We start from the raw sequence: 21,591 nt of genomic DNA on the forward strand, positions 1-21,591 counted from the left end.
ATTCTCCTGTCTATCTTGCCACCCAGGTAAACTGAACTTGGTGATAAAAGGATCACTTACATGAAAAAATCACATCACTTTTAGATTGCTTCCAGTCTCAAGAGACCAGTCACTTACCCCAAATCATTTAGTACTCTGGATCTTGCACCAAAGACAAGGCTGGCAGCCAATTCTCTAGTAAACTAACTAAAGGTTTATTAGCTAATAAAAGGAAATGAGAATTATTGAGAGGTTAAAACAGGTAAAATATGTGCATAGGTGAGTCACAGTTTGTAACTCCAAATGGCAGCAGTGATGTAATAAGCTGCCACTTTCCCAAGTCATTTCAGGGTACCCAGATTGTCTCTGGGGATCTCTGCTTTGCATCTGGTATGCTTCCCTGTAAGGCCTGGTCTACACTATGGGGGCGGGGGGGGTCGAACTAAGGTACGCGACTTCAGCTACGCGAATAGCGTAGCTGAAGTCGAACTACCTTAGTCCAACTGACTTACCTGTCCAGACTCTGCGGATTCGAACTCCGCGGCTCCAAGGTCGACTCCGCCACCGCCGTTCATGGTGGTGGAGTTCCGGAGTTGACCGGAGCGCGTGGGGAGTTCGAACTATCACGTCTTGATTAGACGAGATAGTTCGAACTCCAAGAAGTCGAACTCTCCGCGTCGACCCGCGCAGTAAGTATGGACCTACCCTAAGAGTCCAAACAGTTCAGAGATGCAGAATCTTTCCTTGAATCCATACTTATAGCTTCTTCTCACTGAAAACAAGCTGATAGGGTCACTACCCATGTGGGCTTTTTCTTTGATGTCAGAGAGTGAGGAATGCATTTTGAGTCTTAGACTTCTGATTATCATGCACAATGACCATTTGCTTTGAAATTAGCACTTTTCTGTTGAAGTTCTTCATTTTCATTCCACAAAGCTTCTTTCTCATTTGATGGGTTATTTAATAACACAGTATTTACAATGTAAATGTTTGCTTCTACATTATAACGGGATACAGATAAGTGAAAATGCAAGTAACATCCCATTAGTTTTCATGAAGTTTAAACACCAAATACACGTATACATTTAACAATCACTTCGATCTATACTAATACACAAGTGAATTGGCCTAGGGCTCTGGCATGAGCTGGCACCTGGTCTGCTAACATCACAGCTGGTTTGTTATGTCCTCCATGCCCACATGTAGTCTGAGGATCTGGCCCAAGGTGGGAGGAACTTAGTCAGAAGTGAATGTCTATAGGGAGTCATTGAAAATACTGTTACTACTTTAAGTGACAATAGAGGTAGATCATCTTCAGAAACAGGTTAAGGAGATGGTCTTAGAAATGTGGCTCATTCCTCTGAGTATACAAAACGTTCAGTGAAAGTAAGATCTACTGCTTCAACTTAGCATATAATTCCTTTTTGCTTCTAAATGGTCCTGTTCAAATACTAATCTAAACTACAGAAGCCTGATTAACCATTTCACACTGCCTTTCCACTTTAAGGTACTATTATTACCCCGTAAAGAAGGAAAAAAGAAAGAGAGACACAGGAATCACTGCTTCCCCTTGTAGTTTAACAGGAAACTGTATCCCATGGAGGTTAAGTCCATTAATGGCTATTAGCCAGGATGAGTAAGGAATGGTGTCCCTAGACTCTGTTTGTCAGAGGGTGGAAATGGATGGCAGGAGAGAGATTACGTGATCATTACCTGTTAGGTTCACTCCCTCTGGGGCACCTGGCATTGGCCACTGTCAGAAGACCGGATACTGGGCTAGATGGACCTTTGGTCTGACCCAGTATGGCCGTTCTTATGTTCCTTTCCTGTTCTATGACCCTAAGAGCTTGTCTGCACTTACAGTGCTGCAGCAGCGCAGCTTCGCCGGTGAAGCTGCACCGCTGTAGTGCTTAGTCAAGATGCTGCCTATGCCAATGGGAAAACTTCTCCCGGTGGTGTCGGTACTCCACCTCCCTGATCAGCAGTACTTATGTCAATGAGAGAAGCCCTCCTGTCGACATAGCACTGTCTACGGTGGGGGTTAGGTTGGTATAATTATGTTGCTCAGTTATGTGACATAGTTATACCAACATAGACTTGGTCTATACTACCAATTTAAGTGAACGCTATCTCTATTACCATCTGCTGCAGCTCCGGGGTTATTACAGATTCACCCTTTGTGAGCAGCATGCAGCTATGTAGGTAGAGTGCACTCAGCCGCTTGGTTTGAGACACACATTATCCTGGCTGTCACATTAGCAAATATAAAATGAAGATTCATTTTGGGATCTAAAAATTGTAAAATAATATATATTGTTTGACAAAGAATGGGAATATAGAGTATGCCAGTAGATACTTGATCATTAAAGTAATTTAAGGAGTCAAGCTAGTCGTAACAGAGATAGGGACACATTTTTCATGTACAGTTTTAGAAAGACAACACTATCTGAGGATTTATTAATTGGAGTGTTACATTCAAGAAAAGAGAAAATATTTTAATATTGTGCATGGATAATATTAAGAAACATCCATGCACAAGTCTTTTCTCTCTCCTACCTCTATGAAGTTTAAAAATTCTGGAGGGGGTTCTGATAAGCATTGATCAAAAGTATGGAGAGTTTTAGCTACAATGATAACTTACATTTTTCAGGATAAGAGGAGGCTATGGAGGTGAAGGCGGAGGAGTGTATGATCTTATTGCTATGTACAAATACATACAACAGATAACCAAGACTTAGATTCTAATTAAGCCACATGTGGAATTAGCCAGACATTCCTGGTTATTAAAAATTCTATAATGATTTTAGTGTTTTATTTCTCAGAAGGTGATTGGCGTTTGGAAGTCTCTGTTTTTGGAAGCATTGGTAGAATCTACCTTACTAGGAATGTGGAAAATATGAATAAAAATGGGATTAGATGCTCAATGCTGGTCATACTCAGATCCTCAGAGTTAAACTGACTACAAAGGAGGGGTTTTCTCCCAGGGCATATTTTCAGGGACCGTTACTTCTGGGTATGTTACGGAATGGAAATTCCCTGATTTCAAACTGAGATTTAACTACTGAAGAATGTTTTCTGTATAAAGAAACTATGGGGAAAAAAATTCCTTAAATTGACAAAAGTGGTGTAAAATGAAAACTGAAATCCTTGTAATATGTGTTTGAGCAAAGTTTTAGGATTGCCAACTTTCTGATTGCAGAAAACTGAACACCCCTGCCCCACCCATAGGCCCTGCCCTGCCCCGTCACTAGCTCACTCCATCCCCCTCCCCATGTCATTCACCCTTTCTCTACTGTCGCTCACTCTCTCACTGGGCTGGGAGCGGGTGAGAACTCTAGCTGGGGAGGTGGGCTCTTGGGTGGGGATTGGGGATTAGGGGTTTGGGGTCCAGGAGGAGGCTTCAAGGTGGGGGCTTGGGCCCAGGGGTTCAGAGTGGGAGGGGACTCCAGCTGAGACGGGGGTTAGGGTGAGGGAGGAAGGGAGGGCTCTGGCTGGGAGTGAAAGCTCTGGTGCAGAGCCAGGGATGAGGGATTTGGGATGCAGGAGGGGGCGCTGGGCTGGTTCCAGCCAATGGAGATGCAGAACCGGTGCTCAGGGTGGAGGCAGCACGTGGAGCCCCCTAGCTGCCCGTGCACCTAGGAGCTGGAGGTGGGACATGCCACCGCTTTCGGGAGCCGCACGGAGCCAGGACAGACAGGGAGCCTGTCTTAGCCCTACTGCGCTGCTGACTGGACTTTTAACATTGCAGTCAAAGAGTGAATGCCTGGCAACCCTACTTTTAGAGCAAATCCTCCAAGGTATCTTGCTCACAATTAGAGCTGTGCAAATAACAGATTTTTTGGGCTAGTCTGAAAAAAAAAATGTTTAGAGTCAAACTGAAAACAAAATTTTTCAAAATTTTTAGTGAATTGAGTAAAAAACAATTTCAATTTAAGTTGAATGAAACATTTTGGTTGAACCAAAACTAAATATTTTGGCTTTGATTGGGAGCATTTTTAAATGGTTTTGATCTTTTTTTTTAAAAAAGGAAGCTTTGAAACAAAATATAATTTTGAACCAAAAAAAATTGAAATGTTTCACTTAAAAATGTTGAAATAAAACATCCCAGGGATTGGTTGTTTTTTTCCCAGGTTGCTTTTCATCCAGAACAATCTGGTAAAACTAACATGAATTCACAAAACATTTTGGTGTTGCCAAGTCTGCATTTTTTCATTACAAAAAAGTTTCATAGAAAAAATTTCTCCCAGCTCAACTTGTAGCCTTATCCTGCATTTGTAAACTCCACTGCATTGTTTGTGCCAGGTTGTTGCTTCCTCCCTTCATCATGGCTATGTTACAATATCTTTGTTTATTTGAGAAAACAAAGGAATAAATCCTCCGTTCTCTCATCTCCTCTCTGCAAGTGCATGTAACTCGTGGTTTATGAAAGGCTAAAGGAGAACATTTTTGTAGGAGCGTGTGCCTAACTTTAAACGTGAGGAGTACCGTCAGTCAATGAGATTTCTCATGTGCTTAAAGTAAGGCATGTGCTCAAGCACCTTGCTGAATAGGGGTTTCAAATATTAGCACATTAGTCGTAGTGTAACTTCATGTAAACTTCATAATGTTAAATAAAACGTAGACACCTGGAGTAAATAACATATTTTTGTCTCATGCTACAGAACGAGGATCAAAGGGTCATCTTGATCTGACAGAGCTGATAGGAGTTCCGCTCCCTCTTTCTGTCTCCTTTATCACTGGCTATGGAGGGTTTCCAGCTTACAGTTTTGGACCAGATGCTAACATCGGCCGTTTGACAAGCACTTTAATACCACAGACCTTCTATAGTGATTTTGCTATTGTAGTTACAGTAAAACCAAACAGCGATGATGGAGGTGTACTATTTGCAATAACAGATGCCTTTCAGAGAACTATATACTTGGGAATGAGACTATCACCAGTTGATGATGGCACCCAGAGAATAATCATGTACTACACAGAGCCTGGTTCCGACATCTCCCGAGAGGCTGCTTCATTTAAAGTTCCAGTGATGACTAATAAATGGAATCGGTTTACAGTGACTGTTCAGGGAAATGACACTGTTCTGTTCATGGACTGTGAAGAGTATAACAGAGTTCAGTTTCAGAGGTCATCTCAGGCCTTGCAATTTGAATCCAACTCTGGTATATTTGTTGGAAATGCAGGAGCAACAGGATTGGAAAAATTCACAGTAAGTACAGTATGATGGATTCTAAATGTTTTTGATAGATGCTTCCTTTCAAAGAAGTTCTGAGTGCAATGGCTAAGCATGAAGATAAGTCACATCTGATATATCCTGTATTTTCCATACACATGGAGCAAAAAACGTAGGAAATGATAGAATTAAGTCAATGCAACCTTAATTCTCTCTACTAGTGTGTTTGCATTATGACACAGTCTTTAATTATGTAATCACATGCTAACATTTATATAGGACTCCTACTTTATACAGGGCTGAGGGTGGATGGTGCTCAGGGAATGAATCAGAATTGTGTAAGGAATGAGGCTGTTGTCTGCAGGACCTCTTGCTGTAGAACTTGGAATGTGGGCAGAAAAAAGGATTGTCTTGTGGTTAAGGCAGATAAATGTCACACCGGGGAATTCATTTCTATCTCTGGCTCTGCTACAGTGTTCCTGTGTGATACTGAGCAAGTCACGAAAGCCAAAATTGCCACAAGTGGCCATTAATTGCGTTCCTTATTTTGAGTGCCCAAATGGAGACACCAATGGTCTGATTTGCAGCAGGGCCGTGCACTCACAACTACAACCGAAGTCAGTAGAAGCTGTGAGTGGTTGGTACCTCTGACAAAGACAGTGTGGTCTGAAGGAATAAGCGTGAGATTGAGAATCAGGACATCATGAGTTCTTATTCTGGCTCTGCTGTTCAAATCACATCAGCCTTCTTTCTTAGTGTGGCCATCTGTAAAATGGGGATAAGAAAATGTATTCCTCCTCAACCTAGGGGGTTGTTAGGATTAATTAAAGTTTGTACAATACTGTGATTGTATACAGTGATATAAAAATGCTAAGTACCTTGAAAAATCAGCCTCTAGGTGTCTTCAGTCAGGTGCCCGGTCACCGAGAAAACCAAAATTAGTGGACCCTAATTAGTTGGCAAATTTTGGTCTATGTGCTCAGTTAACCCACTGTAAAACAGCAATAGTAGTACATTCCCCCTTCACAAGGGAGCTGTGAAGGTAAATTTGTTAATGTTTGTGAGGATCAGATGCTGCAATGATAAGAACTATAGAAAAGCTATTGAGGAAATTATTAATTCCTTATTTGGTACAATGGTTGGATGGTGTGCAGTGATTAAGGCACAGGGCCATAGGTGCTGGAAGTAGGGGTTCTGGGGGTACTACTGGACCCCCTGGCTTGAAGTGGTTTCTATTATATACAGGGCTAACCATTTTGGTTAAATGGCTCTCAGCCTCCCCATTATAAAAATTGTTCCAGCACCCATGCACAGGGCCACAAACTGAATGATGAAAATAGAAAGAAATATTGAGTCACCTCATTTGCTGTACCTCACCCAATACATGCCTGGATCAAGGCAGGGGTCCTGTAGAAAATGTAGTATATGATCATATCAGTTAAAACTGTATCAAAATGCACTTGCACAGTGGGCAGAATTAGGATTGCCTAGGCAACCTTAATTTGAGCATTTCTTGGTGGCTGAGTGTTTGACTGTACAACTTTAATAACTTTTTGATTTTGTATGTGACTTTCTAGTATTTTTTTAAAAAAGGAAAACAAATTCTGTCATGTTCGGACGTAACATTAATGTTTACACTGTGTGTATGAGTGTGTGTGTGTGTGTGTGTGTGTGTGTATAGTCACATGAGTGTGTGTCTGTGTGTGTGTAGTCACTTGTGTGTGTGTGTGTGTGTGTACATAATACTCAATATTAAGGGAGAGAGATTGAATACTGAATGAGACTATGTAGATCTTTTGGTATATTTCATGTGTGAGTCATAGTGTGAATAGACAAAAAATGTGGCGGGAGACAACATTAATATAGTCATGATCGTTTTGGTCAGCCTAGATGTCTATGACCATTGCAGGATTTAGTTCACAGAGGGTTTGCAACATGGATTCTGCAAGTCCAGTTGACAGGACTGGAAGAAAAGGAAGACTGAAGTTTTTCTTGCAGGTTTGGGTCTAATGAGCTTCAGTTTCCAAAGGGAGCATCTCTTAGGGAATTGGGTCCCTAGATTAGGGGAGTGGAAAGAGTTTTTGGAAGAGATAAGAAAAGGTGGCTCATTGGGGTTTGTAAGGAGCAGCTATAGAAAAGAGTGCAATTTTTTCTAGAACATGGTCTGATGTTTACCAACAATTCAAACATCGAACTCCAGGCTTACCGTTTAAGGCTCAATGTAAATATACCATGAGGCTTCCTGTGCCCTTTGTAATTAGATTTGGTTTAGAGCACTGGTTTGCTTCACTTGTTCTAAGTATATCATTTTAATACAGTAACAGCATTTTTAACTGTGATTTGCTGAGCACACGTATTCCATACTAAACATTAGCAACAGACTGATTATGTGAGTTACATGACCACCAGCCCACCAGGAGATAGTTTTAGTGAAAGATGTAAGTTGTGTCTACAGTTTATATACTTCTAGAACCTTATGTTGTGGTTCAATGACATGGAATAGACCTAAACATTAGCATGAGGTTTCCACGCTTTATCAGCCTGATTAAAAACAGTCTCCTGCTGGGACTAGCTTGGAATTCTCAGCCTGCCAACTTCCAAACTGAAATCTGTCAAAATGTAAAAGCCCAGTCAAAATGAAAACATCAGGTTTTTTGTTTTGTCTTCTTTTTATGTCTCCAGTAACTTCAAGTGGTGCATAATAATTTGGGAAATTAACATCTTTCCCAATAAACTAATTAAGCCGCAGTGCCAAATTTCCTTGAAGGTTTTGCTTCAGAAAAACAGGTAATACCTTCCTAAACTCACTGGTAGTAGCATGTCTTGAGCTCCATCTGGTAAGCAATAGGAAGATGCACTTGTACTTAGTATCAGAACATTTCAACTTCAGACAACAAAAATTGCAATTTAAGGGGCAGCATAGTCTTCCCTCAAAACATGCATGTGACTCCAGTTAAGATTAGCAAGCATTGCCCCTGAACTTCTAGCGATACATTCATCTCTCGTTGTTCATTCTTTTTCATTAGCTAGTGACCAAATAATAGTTTATTAATAATAGCTGTTCAGTGCTAGTAGCTAGGGTAATTTATCCACTTGTCACCTCCATGGACTTAACCCAGTACCCATTGAAGTCAGTGGAGTCTTTGCATTGACTTCAAATGGGCATTGAATCAGGCTTTGGTAGAGGCCTCATTTCTGCATTAATTTGTGCTAGAGATCTCTGTAGATCTATTGCACCTTTTAAAAATATATATATATAAATCTGAGTGCCAAATTTTACTGTCCTGGCTCATGGCAACCAGTCCCATTAAGTTGTGTGAACTATGGGAGTCCAGCAAAATCAGGCTACTTTGCTTAAGGTCCCTAGCTTTAGGCACCCAAATTTAAAAGGTTAGGCATAAAGATTGAGATGGTGATTTCCACAATACAGTAGTTTGTATCTGTGCTGAATAGAAATTTATAATGGGTTACACGTGGCAGAAGGGGTGCTTTGCCACAGTACTCACTCCTCTCTTCAGAGGGCAATGAAATGCAGGGCATTAGCAGGAGACCTCACTGATGCGCCACTCACCAAGGCATGATTGCTTAATGAACAGGAGTATGACACAGGTTTCTGAAGTCCCCACAATATGGAATCACAAAGAAAAGATCCTGGTGGTGTGTGAGCATTTAAACAGCAAGGTGATATCTGGTCAGGATGACTCTGGCACACAGAAGAGGTCACACAGATAGACAGGCAGCCTAAGTACCTAGCAAAGCATCATGAGATACTGATGGGATGACTTGGGGGATGCACAACATTGCTATGTATCCACACCTGCTTTGCTGCAGGCAAAATCATCCAACATTTAAGTCAATCTGTTTCTAAAGTAGGCTTAAGAACATGTGTTCAAAAGCCAGATGAGTCATGACAAAATACTTCGTTTGTGGATATTGGGCATTCTAATGCAAATCAAGTCACATTGATCTGTAACAAATTTGAAGTGTAGACAAGCCATTAGATTGTAAGCTCTTATGGGAATTGACCATCTTTTAGTTCTGAGTTTATACAGCAGCTAGCACAAAGGGGTCCTGGTCCATCACTGGGGCTACTAGGGCAATAAAATAGAAATAATAAATAGATAAAAATGTTAGTAATGAATGTCAGAGGCGGCGGCTTTTGTGTAACAGTGATGTGTGTGTTGTAAAGGGCAAAGAGGAGATCAATATTGGATGAGTGGAGGATGAAGGCTGAGGCGCAAAAAGGCAAGGTCTTTTTGGTAGTTTAGACTAACTTCGTGGGATCTGTCTCGCTATCTATCAGTGCTACCTTGTCCTGAAAATGAAAAGATAGCCAGTGGTTTTGCTTGAGGATGGGGATCGTGTGAGTGTGTGTGTGTGTGTGTGTGTGTGTGTGAGAGAGAGAGAGAGAAGATGGCAACAACATTCTTCATGTACTAGAAACCGGAGAGCTGGGATGTAGGTAGACCTTAGAGAAGGGATTTGCAATAGTCACTGCACAAGGAGATGAAGACATGGATTTAGATTTCAGCTGAAGTGGAGCTGAAGAATTGATGTATATGGACAATATTGCAGACATTGGGATAGATAGGTTCATAGACTATTAAAAAGAGGAAGGACATGAAAAATTCAAGGTCCAGGATGGTGCCAATAATATCGGGCAGTGCAGTCAGGTGGGAGACCTTGGTCGAGGAGGGAGAGATTGAGTTGTGTCTGAGGATGGGCATCTTATCCATGAGAAGTGCTTCTGACTTAATAAATACAATAGTAATAATCACCCATTTAAATTAATTTTGTCAGTCATTTGAGAATTTCTGACCAAGAAACCTTAGTGACATTAAAAAGTATATGGTCTGCAGAAAAGAATATTGGATGTAGTTCTGTAAGGTATGCCAAAAAGAGTGGAGTTAAGACATAGGAACAAAAATACCCCAGAAATTAGAGAGGCAAAAAAGGGGTATTTTGGCTTTGCTGTCTTCCAAAGGGTAGAAATGGGCCAAAATAACAGTTCTTCAGGCTTCTAAGTGTACAGTAGGGTCCCGTATCCAAACTTAGCTGCCTGGCTTTAGGAACCCAAATGAGTGGCCTAATTTTAGAGATGTGGGTGCTTAACTTCAACCCCCCAGGTTTGAAAATGCATTCTAATTTTCTTAAAAGGTAGTTTTAACAATGTAAACTGTTAAGGTTAAGTATTTTGAATATGTAGCACACCACTGCATGTACTTGTAGGGAGCATAGTATATTTTTTAAATACTGTCTCAGAAGTTGCCCAGCTGCATACTCTTTCTGAACCCCAAACTGGACTTCAGAGGAACATTGTGCATGTTTCCATGAAGAGTTTTACATAGTTGTTAGACTTCTGCACCACTTACTATGCTTTGTGCACACATTTTACATGTCTTCATATATTCAAATTAAGTACTTACGTATACCTTTTGAATGAATTTTTCTATTAGAGCATGCACGTTATTGTGTGTTCTCTTGCTTAACCCACCTTTCAGCAGCTCATAAATTTGGCAAACATATTTCTTTTGAGCTGACGTTTTCCATGCTTGCTTTCAGCCCAAAGGGACACTTGTTTGGAAAGTTTTTGAGGAAAATATGGTTCAGCTGTTCTTGAGTATTGCCTGTGCTAAAGAAATAGACTGTTCCCATTTCCCACTGTTGTTAGTAACTCACATTGCTGAGCCATCTCTGGGTTGCTACTGCTTTAAAACAAGATTAAGTTTTGTTGGTAAAATTAGACAAGCTATTTGATTTGTTTATAATTTTACAATATTAAAATAGATGTAAAATGTATTATTCTAACAATTTAAAGTGACATTAATTGCAGGATGAGTTACTGAAGAGAAATCTGAATAAATATGTGAGCAGTTTGGCTATTTTTCCTCAACATTTCACAAGGCATATAATGTAACTCACACAGATCCACAATTATCCTAGTAACAAACTCATAAATCATATAACAAATTTTATAAACGTAATGGGATATTGAAATATGGCTAAGTAATCCAGCCAATGTACTGGGAATTAATTCTCTGGAAGAGCCCTATACATACCAATTGAAACTGCACCACCAATAATAATTCCTTAATTTTTTTTTATTTTCACCATCTATTAGCAATAATAATCTCAGCAGAGGGCATTTTCTAGAGATTGATGAGTGGCTTAATTAATGACCCTTCAGGCAATGTTTTGGGCCATCAAGCTCCTTACAGCTGATGAGGATCTCCAAGAACTTCCCAGCTTCTGTGGTGGTGGTTGTTAATTAAGATCATGTGTGTTACTAGCCAAACTTCATGCTTTAGATAATTTTCCAAAGTAAACAAGGTCCAGTCTGTCCTTTCCCCCCCACAATGCTTTCATGAGGGTTATTTGAAGAGAATACTTCCTTGAACTGCTTTTGTTATTTCATGTAGGGGTCGATTCAACAACTAATGATCAAACCTGACCCAAGGGCTACCGAAGACCAATGTGAAGATGATGACCCATATGTGAGTACTCACACACACACACCTCTCCATCTGTTCTCAGTGGTTCTGTGTCAAGGATTTGAATTGCAATAGCACTTTTTAAACAAAACAGTTAGGAGGTGGGATGTAGGCAGTCTTTCTTAGTGGTCAGAGAGCAGATGTCAGGTCTAGTGGGCAGAAAAGGCATCCAGGTTGGGGAGCAGAAGCAGAAGTCAGAGCTGGAGTCAACTGCCAAATACCAGAGCTAGGGGGTCCAGCCAGAGTCAGGACCAGAAATTGAAGCTGAGAATCGGAGCCAAGGCCAGATACCAAATGCCAGACCCAAGGGTTGAACCAGAGTTGGAGTCAGAAGTCAGAGCCAGGATTGGTAGCCAATGGTCATGAGCAAAGTGAAAGGGCGGGAACCAGAGAGAGGCAGGGATCACGCATGGAGTAGGATCAAAGTGGGAGCTAGGAGTGAGGAACAGGTCTGCAGCAGAGCAGGACTCAGGAACAGAGTTGGATACGGATTGCAGGAGGCAGGCAAGAGCAAGGTGAAACATGGCGGCAGCAGCAGCAGAAAGTTTGCACAGTTGCTTGGACAGTCCTCCCAGTTCACTTCTTAGCTTAAGTAGTGGATGTGAGCCAGTCAGGTAGCTGTAGGCCTTGGGAGCTCCGAGTGGACTTCCTGTGCGGGCTGGCCTTCCAAGTTTAGAGAGATGCTGCTTCATCCAGCTCCCTTAGTGGTGACAGAGTGTCAGAGATCCAGAGCCCCCACAGCCAGGCATTCTAGACCTGCCCCCTTGGATCCTTGCAAAAACAAATGGTAGTCTCTCTTCTTTGGAACACACTGAAATGCTTGACAGTGTTTTGCTGGTGTGCTTTGTTTTGTGCTGTACCCCTTGGAAGCCAGAATCCTCAAAGAATTTTCCAGTCTTTAGTCTCCATCACCTTTGAGTCCTTGAGTGGTAACATTCATTTTGCTAAGACACTCATCTCCATACTCTATTTTAAATGCTGAAATAACTTACTTTATAATAATACTGGAACTAAGTTGCTGAGAAATACACATAACTAATTTTCCCCACATAACTACAAGTGAAAAGTGAAGTACAAAAGAATCTGAAGAGCTATTTCGTGCTAGAATGTAACATTCTGACTCTGGAATTTTCTAAATTCATCCTAATTATTTGCTTTTGTGTAGGCATCGGGAGATTCTAGTGGCACTGGTAGCATTCAAGAGCAGGAAGGACTTCCTGAGACAGAAGAAGTCATTGCATCTTCTCAACCCCTAGTAAGTGTCAGCAATCATTCAGCTTTACCTTTCTGCGCAAATGCAAGTGAGGTGCAAATGCTGCCATTGGATACTCATTTGCAGCACCCTCTGAGGCCAACCAGAGTGATGTGCCCTACCAAAGGCAGAATTTGGCCTTGGAAGTCCAACTTCCTTCAGGCTTGATAGTGAATTAACAAATTTGCTGCAAGCAAGAGGCAGCACATTATGCTGCCCCTGGAGCAGCCCATGCGGAGGGAGTGTGACTTGGTGACTTTTTTCTCTGAAGTTCTCTTATCATATAGGTTTACAAGACAGCATTGCAAGATCCTGCCTTCATTTTTTCCCTCATGCCCTTTTTTAAAGTGTCTCTACAACATTCTGTTAACCCACTTTGATGCAGGGTGATAAGCAGCTGACCTAATGTGTTTTGTTTCGGTATTTTTAAAATCTCTCTTGACTGTTCAGTGATTGGACTCATGCCTTGTTCACTTACTACACACTGCCTGTCTTGTCAACATATGGCTCAGATCTTTTCTCATTTACGCCAGTATAAAACTGGATTTAGTCCAGAATTGCACTGTAGTCGTTGAATACAGACCAGAGCCAAAATTTGGCCTAGATCTGCAGGATTTGTATCCTTCACTATGTATCCCTGCCTCATTCACTGTACACTGTATAGCCTTCCACCCCTAGCTCTCCTTATTCCACCCTGTACTCTTTGGGAGACTTGATGAAGGAAGGAATGTATTTCCTGCCTGTATTCAAGTAAGTGTTTGTTACTTGTTACCCTGTAATCCATTAAAAAGAATTAATATAAGAAGAGGGATCAAATATAAGAAGGCCCCCCCCACCATGTTACTCTGGCCATATCAGGAGCTTGATGAGATGCAGAGTATCACAAAACACGAGTTGCAAAGGTGATTCTTTCTTTGGTTCGATTTAATTTCCTCCTCAAAACACAGAATAAAGGTATCCTTCTCTGTGTGCAACACAAGAGGACAAGGAGGGCCTGAGGCCTAGGGACCTGGCTTAGGTATAGAATGAACCAGAATGTTCAGAAAAGTTATTTCTTGTGTAAGAAAAATAGAAAGCTTTTCCTGTACTAAGCTACCCTGTTTTAGTAGACTATCCTATGTATTACCTTGACTTTTGATTACTTTCAAGTTTCCACAGAACACACCCTTTGGCAGATCATATGTGTGCTACTTCTTTAAAGGAGTAATTTGGCAGAGCATTAAACCAACTGGAAGACTTTGGCTACCACTTGTGCTTCAGGGGGAGTTTTGGTAGAATAGTGAGTGAGTTCCATGCTGCAGTGCTGTGGCATGGAAACATCTCTTGCCAGTAGACTGTTTTTTTCTTGGTAACCCATAGCAATGTGTGTCAGGTGACAGGGCTAAAAATAACCTGTTAAAAAGGCAAAGATGTTGTACTGACCTTACTAAGTAAAAGGGAAGGTGGTTTGTATGTACTTTTAAGGAACAGGTAAAGAGTTTACGTTCTCCCCTTGAGTAGAACGTCGCAGTTTGAGATGTGCTAGCAATGTAATTCTAATTTATATAATGAGAGGTGAAATAGAAGTAAAATAATTACTACCCGTGGGTCAAGTATACTCCCACATTCACAAATGTATCAAGCTGCTAAATTGTGACCTATTCCCTTGTACCACACTTCTGAGACTTCCACTGCACTAGACAGGAAACCTCTGTGGAAAGATCATGTCAAGGTTTAACATTGTCAGAGTAGTACAAGAATGTCATATCTTCTTGGGGAAAAAACAATGTAGTGTGTGATTTTTTTTTTTTGGCATGCTCTGTAGCACTGGCCTGCAGCGCAGGGGCCAGGCCCCAGCACTCCAAGCGTGTGCTTGGGGCGGCATGCTGCGGGGGGCGCTCTGCCAGGAGGGCACAGGGCCGCCCAGAAGGGAGCGGGGCAAGTGGGGCAATTTGCCCGCAGAGGCCCCCAAGAGAACATCTGAGGCTCCCAGCCCGACCCCGACCCTCTCCCGGAGCCTCAGCACATCCAAAAGCTTCCCTGAACAGTGGCAGCGTGTCTCCGGCGGGGCCTGAGCTCCGCCCTGCTCAGAGCTGCATGGTCGGGGCGGGGCTGGGAGCTCAGGCCCTGCTGGAGCTCGCAGCCCTGCCCCCTTACCACGAGGCTCTGAGAGGGGAGGAGCTCAGGCTCCGCCGGAGACACGCTGCCGCTGTTCAGGGACGCTCCTGGATGCGACGCGCTGAGGCTCCGGGTGAAGGGGGAGCCGGGGGTAAGAGACTGGGGCCGGGGCCAGGGGGGTTGGATAAGGGGCAGGGAGTCCCGGGGACAGGGAGGGGGCGGAGGTTGAGGGGGCAGACAGGGAACGGCAGGGTTGGATTGTGGGCGTTCCGGGGATCTGTCAGGACTCAGCAGTGGGGTGGATAGGGGTCGGGGCAGTCAGGGGACAGGGAGCAGGGGTGGGGTCCCGAGGTGGTGGTGGGGGTCTCTGGGGAATGATGAGGGGGCAAGAAGCAGGATGGATCAGGGATTCTGAGGGGGGTGGGCAGTTGGGGGGCAGGAAGTGAGTGGGAGTAAGGTAGGGGGCAGGGCCAGGCTGTTTGGGAGGCACAGCCTTTCCTACCCTAAAGCTCATTCAGCAGTTTGAGGCTTGCAGAAGAGCCAAGCTGTTAGCTTTTCCATTAGGGCAACCATCCCTTTCACTTCTCAAATGCAAAATTATAGTCTATATTTAATTTCAGTGCCATAGGGAGATTCATGTCAGGGGAGGGTAGCTTCATTTAAAATTAGCCACTGCGGGAGGGATCACATGAGAAGAGCAATATCCTTCCCAACCCTACCAAGGGAGACCCTCCCCCTCCCCTGCATTCCCTGAGGCTCCAGAGGGGTTAATTCAGTGGTTCTCAAACTTTTGTCCTGGTGACCCCTTTCACATAGCAAACCTCTGAGTGCGACACCCTCCACCCCCTTATAAATTGAAAACACTTTTTTTATATATTTAACACTATTATAAATGCTGGAGGCAAAGCGGGGTTTGAGGTGGAGGCTGACAGCTCGCGACCCCCCTGTAATAATCTCATGACCCCCCTGAGGGGTCCCAACCCCCAGTTTGAGAACCCCTGGGTTAATTTAATTTTAGCACCCTGTGTCCATTCACATGCATGTGCTATTTTGAGCATTTCAGTTTTCACAACATAGGCTCATCCCAGATTCTGGAACAAGCTCAAAGGCTCAGTTCGTGGAGTATGTACATAAGCTATATTAAAGACAAACCCACAGTAACCGTCTCCAGTTTGTAAGGGACCCCGTGGAGCCAGTCTCTAGGAAACAGATAAATGCATGGAGATAAAGTCCATTAATGGCTATTATGGGTAAGGAATGGTGTCCCTAGCCTCTGTTTGTCAGAGGGTGGAGATGGATGGCAGGAGAGAGATCACTTGATCATTACCTGTTAGGTTTACTTCCTCTGGGGCACTTGACATTGGCCATTGCTGGTAGACAGGATACTGGGCTGGATGGACCTTTGGTGTGACCCAGTATTGCCATTCTTATGTTCTAAGCTAAATGAACCCAAAGTTATGGAGACAGATATGAGTCAAGGAAGCCAGCAGAGTATCAGAAACCTGGAAAAATCTCTGACTGTATGGGCTCAGGCGTTTGGTCACAAGCTGAGGTGGTTCAAAAGTTTTGGATTTTTTTTAAGCAAAATATTTTTTATTGTTTCTTTAAACAATCAAACACAGCAAGCAGCAAATATTTGGCCACACACTTCTGAAACCCCAAACCATGTTCAGGTTTTGGCAGACTAATTTCAGCTTTTCAATTAAAAAAAACCACAACAAATGTTGAAGGAAAGCAGACATTGTCCGTGATTTTTTCTGCTTTTTAAAATCCCCTAGTTTTTGATCCAAAAAAAGTTTTGACGGAAAATATTTGTCCAACCCTTTTAATGAGCTTTAGTGCCTTTTAGCACTAGCTGATGCTGAGAACCAGTGATACCTTGTAAAGAAGTTTTCTTAAAACTGGGTTTGTGCCGAGATGTGAAAGGTTTATTTTTCCCAGGGCCGCCCATGGAGGGGGGAGCAAGTGGGGCAATTTGCCTGGGCTCTGCAGGGGTCCTCACAAGAATATAGTATTGCAATTTTTTTTATGGAAGGGGCCCCCGAAATTGCTTTGCCCCAGGCCCCCTGAATCCTCTGGGCAGCCCTGGGAGGGCGGCAGGCAGGGTGCCTTCGGCGGCATGCCTGCGCAGGGTCCGCTGGTCCCGCGGCTCCGGTGGACCTCCCAGTGAAGCCGCGGGACCAGCGGACCCTCCGCAGGCATGCCTGCGGGAGGTCCACCGGAGCCACGGTACCGGCGAGTGGCAGAGCGCCCCCGCAGCATGACGCCGTGCTTGGGGCGGCGAAATGTCTAGAGCCGCCCCTGCTGCAGCGAGCTAGAAGCTGGTAATTAAGAATCAACGCCAAGGGAAGTGACAACTCCAGCACTATTGGGGTGTATTATAGGAATGATGAAGCTGTGGTTGGTATTAATTGGGGAAGCAAACTATGCCACTTTCCTGTGGGCCTCTTCAGGACAGCCACACACATGGGCACAACTAAACCATTGCAAACCTTTTCAGTACATCTCTAATTTACGTATCAATTTTTCCACAAATCCTTCTCCATAAAACAAGACACGCTCACATGCACTGATATTCTGTTATTTATTTCTGCTGTTCTAAAAGCGGTTTGTATATTGGGAAGGAAACTGAGCCTAAGAGAATTTTTTTTTTGAATTGCAAAGCTGTTGCTTTCCCTTCAGATTGAAGTATTATGCTAATATAGTAAACATGGAGAATGAATCATCAGAAGGATTTTGTTTAAAACCTTAAAAGCAACGTCTATACATTCTGTATTCATTTTACATTCACTTTTTCAGTAATGGTCTGTCTTTTTTGGTGTGCCTTGAAACAAAGGGAGTCTGTGTGAAGTCCTAGTTACAGCTACAGTAAAGCTCTTTGTATGAGATAATCACCCTATGTTTTACGCTGCATAAGTTTCTGAGCCAAACAATCATAATCCTGAAGGGCTTGTAAAATAATGATTTCCCTTAAACTGTAAGAATTCACGTGAAAGTTCTTTCCTAGGCAACATACATAACTTAGTGTTTTTTAAAATGTGTTACAATAATGTCATTAAACTTCTTCAAAAAGGCAGCACCAGTGTATTAAAAACTTGTAAGATTTACGTTGACTTTAAAAAAAGGTATGGGGTTTTGCCAAATATGAAATGTCTAAATGTGACTTGTTGGATATGTATGCTTTCCAGTGTGAATGTCCATTGATTTTTAATGTGCCTTTTTTTAGAAATAGTCGAGAAGGGACATAGACTAATGACAATATAATAATCAATACAGTCACTGATGGATGCATCTAAAAAAGTTTGTATTCATGTAATGCTATCACAAATTGCCAAGCAAACTCTCCAAGATCAGTAATTCAAAGTACATTCCCATGCTGGTCTGGAATGAAAAAAATCCAGGGTCAGAATTGACAACATAGCTGCTGAATGAAGAATCTTATCCGTGCCAAGGATGCATAATCTAGTAGTTTGTATTCTGCAAAATTCTACTGGACTTTGCAGTAACAATAGATTGAACTGTTGGGATATTTCAGTACATTTCCATTCAACAGACTGTACATAGTTTTTCAGCATAGGGAATCATCAGGAAAGAGAGATGTCTCTTTCTAGAAGAGCTGCCACTCTGAAAGGAGTTAATTATAGATACCCTGGTATAGTTTATTTATGTTGCATTCTCCCAAGGGAAGTATTAGAAACCCTATTGCTTGGCACATTGACATCTGGACCCTCTCCTGTGAGGTCCTGAGTGCCCTGTGTGATTTCTGAATGTCTTCTGAACTTAATTGGGAGAGGAGAGTCCTCAGCACCTCATTTGAGGTGCTCATCACCTTGTAGATTTTGAGTCCTAAATGTATAACAACAAACCATTCTGGACTGGCAGAGAGGTGAGCTAGAAGACCTACTGGGTCTTTTCCTTCTCTACATTCTAAAGGCCAGAAAACCTCCTCCCACATAGAAACTCATGCGTGAGTTTCCACAGTCAGAAAACTGTGGGCTCATGGAGTTTCCTGGGAATCACCCCTCCAGAGGGAGAGTTTTGTGGGGCTGTGGAGCTTTGCTGTGAGTGAGATCTCCCAACCACAGACTGGAGATCCACTTTGAAGGAACCCAGGTAGAAGGCGAGGACACAGGAACTATCCATGCATTGCTGCACTTCCACACCGCTCCTGTGGTTTCTTTCCCCCTGCAGCAGCAAGGTTGCTATTGCCTTTGCCTGTCCTCTCTGGCTGCTTGCTTAGTAGGAGCCACAGAGGGAGTTAACCCAGCTCCAACCTCTATGGACTTCTGTCTAGATTTATACATGGAAATTCATTGGGTCTGCAGGGAATGCAGCCCATGCTCTGTTCCAACCACTCCCACCCTTTCCTTCATATCCTCACAGAACACACGCAGAGGGGCTGCCTTCTGTTCCATTGATGTGCCCCCCGAAAAAGCCATCCCTTCTCCCTGTGCTTGGGTAGAGTGCCTGAATGCAGAGGGAATACCCTAGCCTTATGATTCTAACACAGATCCCTGTGACCCACACCATACACCTCCTCCCAGCTTAGTATATTGCTCTTTGTCATTAACCTTTTGCATATAGTTCTTCAGCCAGTTTTCTTTTTACTAGACAATGCTCCTGTCCAAACCAATGTGAATTAATTTTGAGAGATTTCATGGGCCACTGTTAAATGCTTTGCTAAAATCCAATCACAGTATATTTGTTTTACTGTTTTCTTTATCTACTAATCCTTGTAATTCTATCAAGTAATCAAATCTATGTGGCATGATTTTATTTTTATTAACATGCAGTGTGCTGCTTATTGCTCATTGTTCTATTATCTTTTGCATGCGTAGCCATTTTTTTTCCTCAGTATTTTCCCCATTATCTTTCTAGGGAAGGAAGTCAGATTTTGGGGTGGAATACTAAAATCACTTTCTTTTCCTTTTATTAAAGGTTATCTATTATTTAACATTAGTAAAAGCAAGTCTTTCCTCTGGTTAATTTGTCTTCACATTAATGTAAAACGTTTGATACTAATAATTGAACAAAGCCAGGGATTATCCTTTTCTAGTTGTTGTTTCTGTGTAGTATTGGTTATACAGAAGCAGAAGAGGAAAGTCACTGGAGACTGTATTTAGAGGAAAAAAATATCTGCTCCTTTTGCAGGAGGCATAGGCATCAAGATCCAACCTTATTAAAGGATTTATATGCACAAAGTCCAGTACTGCATGTTAAAACATGGCAAAGCTTAATGCTCTAGATTTATTACAATTCAGATCAACAGATTACATTTAAGGGTACATTAAGCTGTTGGCTCCAATGAATAGATGGAGTATGCTTGTAGGGAATATCACGAAAAAGATATACAAAAATAAAGGAAAAGAGAAGATAAGGAGCGAACACAAATATATGTAATCTGTTAGAGCAAAGGTATTTGAAATCCAGTCTAATCAATGGAAAGATGCCTGTTGACTTCATTGCGAGTTGGATCTGGCCCACAGTGAACAAGACTTCTGGTATTCTTTCTTCTTTAAGCTTTGAAAGAAATTGCAAGTCAGAATTGACTTCTTAAAACAAATATGGGTTTGTCTACACTGCAATTAGACACCTGTGGCTGCCCCATGCCAGCTGACTTGGGCTAAGGGGCTGCTTAACTGCACTGTAGACATTCGGGCTCTGGGACCCTCCCGCCATACCTGATCCCAGAGCCTAGGCTCCAGCCCAATCCCAAACATCTACACTGCAATTAAACAGCCCCTTAACCTGAGCCCCGCAAGCCTGAGTCAACTGGCACAGGCCAGCCGCGGGTTTTTAATTGCAGTATAGACATATCCTATGTTTCCTCAGAGCTTTACAAGTGACTGAAGTGAAGCCACGATGCCTTCAATAGCAATCTTATTTTATCTTATTTTTTTACGACCAGTAGCAAGACTCAAATCTGGAAATAGCAGGAATCTGCACCCACCAATTATAATTGTGACTTGTATTGTGATTGCACAATGGGGACTAGGGTACCTACGTGCCAGGTGCTGTACAAACATAGAACAAAAAGACAGTCCCTGTCCCCAAGGGCTTAGTATTCAGTCCTCCCCTCTGTGCTGTCACTGTCCTTCCTTTTAAAATGAGGACAGCATCTAAGTGCATATTGTACTTGAAGCATATGCTTAGTTTCCATTGATTTCAATGAGACCTGAGCACATGCTTTAGTGCTGTCTTGAATAGGGATGCTTTCCTGAATAAGGACCTTAAACCTTATTTCTAGTGTTTTATTATGGAAACACAGCAAACTGCTTTGAAAGAGTTTCCTTCTTGTATATACATAAAAACAGAAGGATAATATCAGGCTAAAGATGTTCTAGGTATAATTCCATTCTTTTACATGTATAGCAAAATATGTTAAAATTCCTTATTACCATTATGTGCATCTCTGCCAGATTCTTTGGCCCACTACATGTGCTCCATGTTGCTATGGCAACACAAATCACATTTAAACCTAGCTTAATTGGCCAGTGGAGGACTAAGTAGGGCAATCCTCTGGTGGCACAGAGCCAGCTCTGTCTCAAGCCTCTGAGGGATAGTCTATATGAACAGTTAGTGCATGGCAAGCTGGGATG

General features: G+C 42.5%; 1 protein-coding gene across 9 annotated transcripts in view; it reads left to right on the forward strand.

The window, feature by feature from the left end:
- COL15A1 (collagen type XV alpha 1 chain) overlaps nt 1-21,591 on the forward strand; it is a 276,139-nt gene that overhangs the window by 100,882 nt on the left and 153,666 nt on the right. For all 9 annotated transcript variants that reach the window (XR_005594255.1, XM_039525414.1, XM_039525413.1 and 6 more), the window contains 3 exons: nt 4,641-5,188; nt 11,572-11,646; nt 12,809-12,898. Coding sequence is in view for 8 of the 9 variants with exons in the window: in XM_039525414.1 (XP_039381348.1) it covers nt 4,641-5,188; nt 11,572-11,646; nt 12,809-12,898 (713 nt within the window). In the remaining variant the exon portion in view is untranslated. The remainder of the gene's footprint in view (nt 1-4,640; nt 5,189-11,571; nt 11,647-12,808; nt 12,899-21,591) is intronic.

The sequence above is a fragment of the Mauremys reevesii genome, linkage group 2, assembly GCF_016161935.1.
Source record: "Mauremys reevesii isolate NIE-2019 linkage group 2, ASM1616193v1, whole genome shotgun sequence".
Classification (NCBI taxonomy): domain Eukaryota; kingdom Metazoa; phylum Chordata; order Testudines; family Geoemydidae; genus Mauremys; species Mauremys reevesii.